The sequence below is a fragment of the Coregonus lavaretus genome (assembly GCF_964263955.1).
Source record: "Coregonus lavaretus genome assembly, contig: HAP1_SCAFFOLD_558, whole genome shotgun sequence".
NCBI classification, from domain to species: Eukaryota; Metazoa; Chordata; class Actinopteri; order Salmoniformes; family Salmonidae; genus Coregonus; species Coregonus lavaretus.
The window spans coordinates 324,149-327,500 of NW_028157488.1; the positions used below are offsets into that span (position 1 = coordinate 324,149).

The window sequence follows — 3,352 nt, forward strand, 5'->3', positions numbered from 1 at the left end:
AGAGGTTAGCATGTCTTGGGGGTATGATATAAAATGCTAACCCCTCCCTGTTATTGTAATGGTGAGAGGTTAGCATGTCTTGGGGGTATGATATAAAATGCTAACCCCTACCTGTTATTGTAAATTATTGACAAAAACATTCTAATTGAATCCAGTTTAATTCCAGGTTATCCCCTGATTTCCTGACATAACAAATGTTGCATTACTAAATGTCACACATACATCATGTGAATGTCTCTAAAAGTAAATACTTTTACATATAAACAAAGCACATTATGTAAATGTATAACTACTTCATATATCTTTAGCTATGACTGGTTTCATGTGTTCATCCATGTCTGAATCAGCTGTTACTGTCCTTGTTGCAGTTTCTGTCCATGGAGGTCTGATCACTCAAAGCGGATCAAGTTCATGGTGGATCTCCTGTCTCAAGCAGCAGAGTGGGAGGAGCAGACAGGAGAGAAGACACTGAAGCTGGTATCATCAGTGTGGACTTACAGCACCTTTCCTTTTCTCAGTGGAGACAATTCTAAACAGAGTGATTTCCTGCTGGATCTGTACTCACATGTGAAGGACTATGAGACTCAAACAGGCAGAAGTGTCCTTCCAGCATTACAGCCAGTTTACCAGTCAGCTCCTGCAGTCTGGTCCATAGACCTCTCAAAAAGAAAGGCCTCCCTCCTCCTAGAAGTGCTGAAACTCCAACCAGAGAAGAAACCAGTAGAGCTAAAGGGCTGGTCAGATGAAGAGAGTGAAGTGAGGAGTTTCCTTCAGTGTCTGCCCTACATCTCACAGCTGAGGTGAGTCTGAACATGTGTGGTGGTTAGTGATTATGTGATGCTAGTGATTATTATCTTGTAGAAACATTGTAATATACAACTTCAAGTGTTGGTGAATCTGGTAACATTTATACTCAGATTTCTTGACATAACAAATGTTACATTACTAAATGTCACACAGATATTGTGAATTTTTCTTAAATTTTGTGATGCTAGAAATTTGTCTTTCAGAAATCTTGTGAATTTTATCTTTGAGACGTTTTGTAACATGAAACCTGAAAGTTTATACTCAGAATACCTAATCTAATCAAGGTATATTAGTGTTTTATATTTCATTAATCTTTAACAAATGTTGTTCTTCCACTTTGACATTACAGAGTATTTTGAGTAATTTCTTGACAAAAACATTCTAATTGATTCCATTTTAATTCCAGGTTGTAACACAATAAAAAGTATGTAAGGGGATTGAATACTAATGCAAGGCACTGTATGTACAAACATTGCTGTAACTTTAACCTCATAGTCATTGTATCATGTCAAAGTGCTGGAGTACAGAGCCAAAACAACAACAAATGTGTCACTGTCCCAATACTTTTGGACTGTCTCCTAAATGTCTGATTTCATGTCCCCCCATGTTTTGCTGTTTCAGCTGTGATGATGACAGGTTCTTCCAGAGGGTGTGTGAATCCGTCCCTGTGAGGTCCAGAGAGGAGGACCAGCAGTTGGCCTCTCTCCTCCAGGCCTTGGGCTCCACCCTGTCACTGGGAGGAGAGTTACCCAGGAAAACCTGCAGGTCTGTGGGGAGAGTCCTGGGTCTCTGTGCCTCCAGAGTGGACCTCACTCTTACCCCCAGCAAGATCTCTCTCCAAGGAGCCTTACTTATTGTGAGACATGAGTCAAAGCTACACAAACTCAGGTATGTTCAGTAAGACAGCTTTTACAGGTGTTGGGTTCTAACTTGAAACAATCCTTATTCATGTTACCATATTAGAACTGGGTGAATGCAAATCTACTGGGGGAGAAGGGGGAAAGTTGACATTCTGTCAGAACATGTCATTGTTAAATCTCATGTATCCTATGGAGAGGAGAAGGGTAATCTCATGTATCCTATGGAGAGGAGAAAGGTAATCTCATGTATCCTATGGAGAGGAGAAGGGTAATCTCATGTATCCTATGGAGAGGAGAAGGGTAATCTCATGTATCCTATGGAGAGGAGAAGGGTAATCTCATGTATCCTATGGAGAGGAAAAGGGTAATCTCATGTATCCTATGGAGAGGAGAAGGGTAATCTCATGTATCCTATGGAGAGGAGAAGGGTAATCTCATGTATCCTATGGAGAGGAGAAGGGTAACCGTCTGGTTTCAGTGTAGGACAGCCGTGAGTTAGGGAGGAGGGAGGAGTTCGGGCCGAGGTCAGGTCAGATGAAGTGAGGAGGAACAGTCCCCACTTCAGTTCCTGCCTAGCAACAGAGATGTATTGGCTGTCCAGAGGTGCAAGGAAGAGACTCCGCCTAGATATATGTGCTTGTGTAAACATGTCTTGGTCCTTTCAGCTGTTTGACCCAGTTGGTGAATAAACCTGGTTTGAGCATGGACTAGTTGTCCGTTAGGTTCTGACAAACAGAGTGAAGAACTTACACTGGTCTATTGAATAGTTTATTTTCCTGTTGAGCATTTTATCTGACAAGGTTTGTCTGTTTAAAGTGACTTGAGTTTTGTCTTTTCATTCCAGGCTGAATGTGGGCATGGCAGTGAAACTGTCCAGACTGGTTAGGAGGACAGGGAGAGGTGCTACTCCACTGACTGTCCCAGAGCTCTCCCTGGTCCTAAAGAGCAACCAGCCACCAGAGAGAGTGTTATCCATGGCTCTGAGTAGTGTGGCATCCCTGCTGAGACTCTGGAGGGTTCAGTGTCTGGACCTGACTGACTTCTGGATCCAGGGTCACTCTCTCATCACACTGCTGTGTCACCAGGGACCTCTCTCTCTCAGGTCAGTCTGAAGCTGATGTTTTTTAGAAGTAGAAATAGGAACTTCATTCATGTGTTTTTCTTCATATTTCTGACTGCCTTTATGTTCCAACCTCCTAGACTGAACTCAGACACTCTGCAGCAGCTGACTGTAGTTGTGTATGAAGCTCAGGACAAGGACTTGACTCAGTGGTTCCTGGAGAAGGTTGGTGGAGACCTGACCTCCTGCAGGCTGGACCTGGAAGTGCTTCTCTCTCTGCTGCAGCATTCAACCCACAACATCACTGTGGACCTCAGGAAGAACAGGCTCCTAGAGAAGAACATCTCAGATCTTCTCCCCTTTCTGGGAAGGGTTATATTCAAGAGGTGGGAGAACTTCTTTCTCTATTCAGACTTTCTAGAAAGAAGAACATAACTATTTATATCCAGTGACATGTTGTTCTGAGTGATCCTCTGTAATATCATTAGGGTTTTATTCAAGAGGTGAGAGATCTTTATTCAATATTTATAGACTTTAATTATTAATGTCCTGTCCAGCCAGTTGTTGCTATGTGAGTTATCCTTTATGAAACCTTGACATAACCACAACAATCCATTCTCCATGT

The 3,352-nt window shown here is 42.4% G+C and overlaps 1 protein-coding gene across 1 annotated transcript in view; it reads left to right on the forward strand.

The window, feature by feature from the left end:
* Nucleotides 1-2,641: 2,641 nt before the first annotated feature.
* The window catches only part of LOC311125375 (uncharacterized protein), a gene marked incomplete at its 5' end in the record, with an annotated part of 1,042 nt that continues 331 nt past the window's right edge, over nucleotides 2,642-3,352 (forward strand). The window contains 2 exons of the mRNA XM_084199422.1: nucleotides 2,642-2,769; nucleotides 2,868-3,113. Of these exons, the coding sequence (XP_084055548.1) occupies nucleotides 2,642-2,769; nucleotides 2,868-3,113 (374 nt within the window). The remainder of the gene's footprint in view (nucleotides 2,770-2,867; nucleotides 3,114-3,352) is intronic.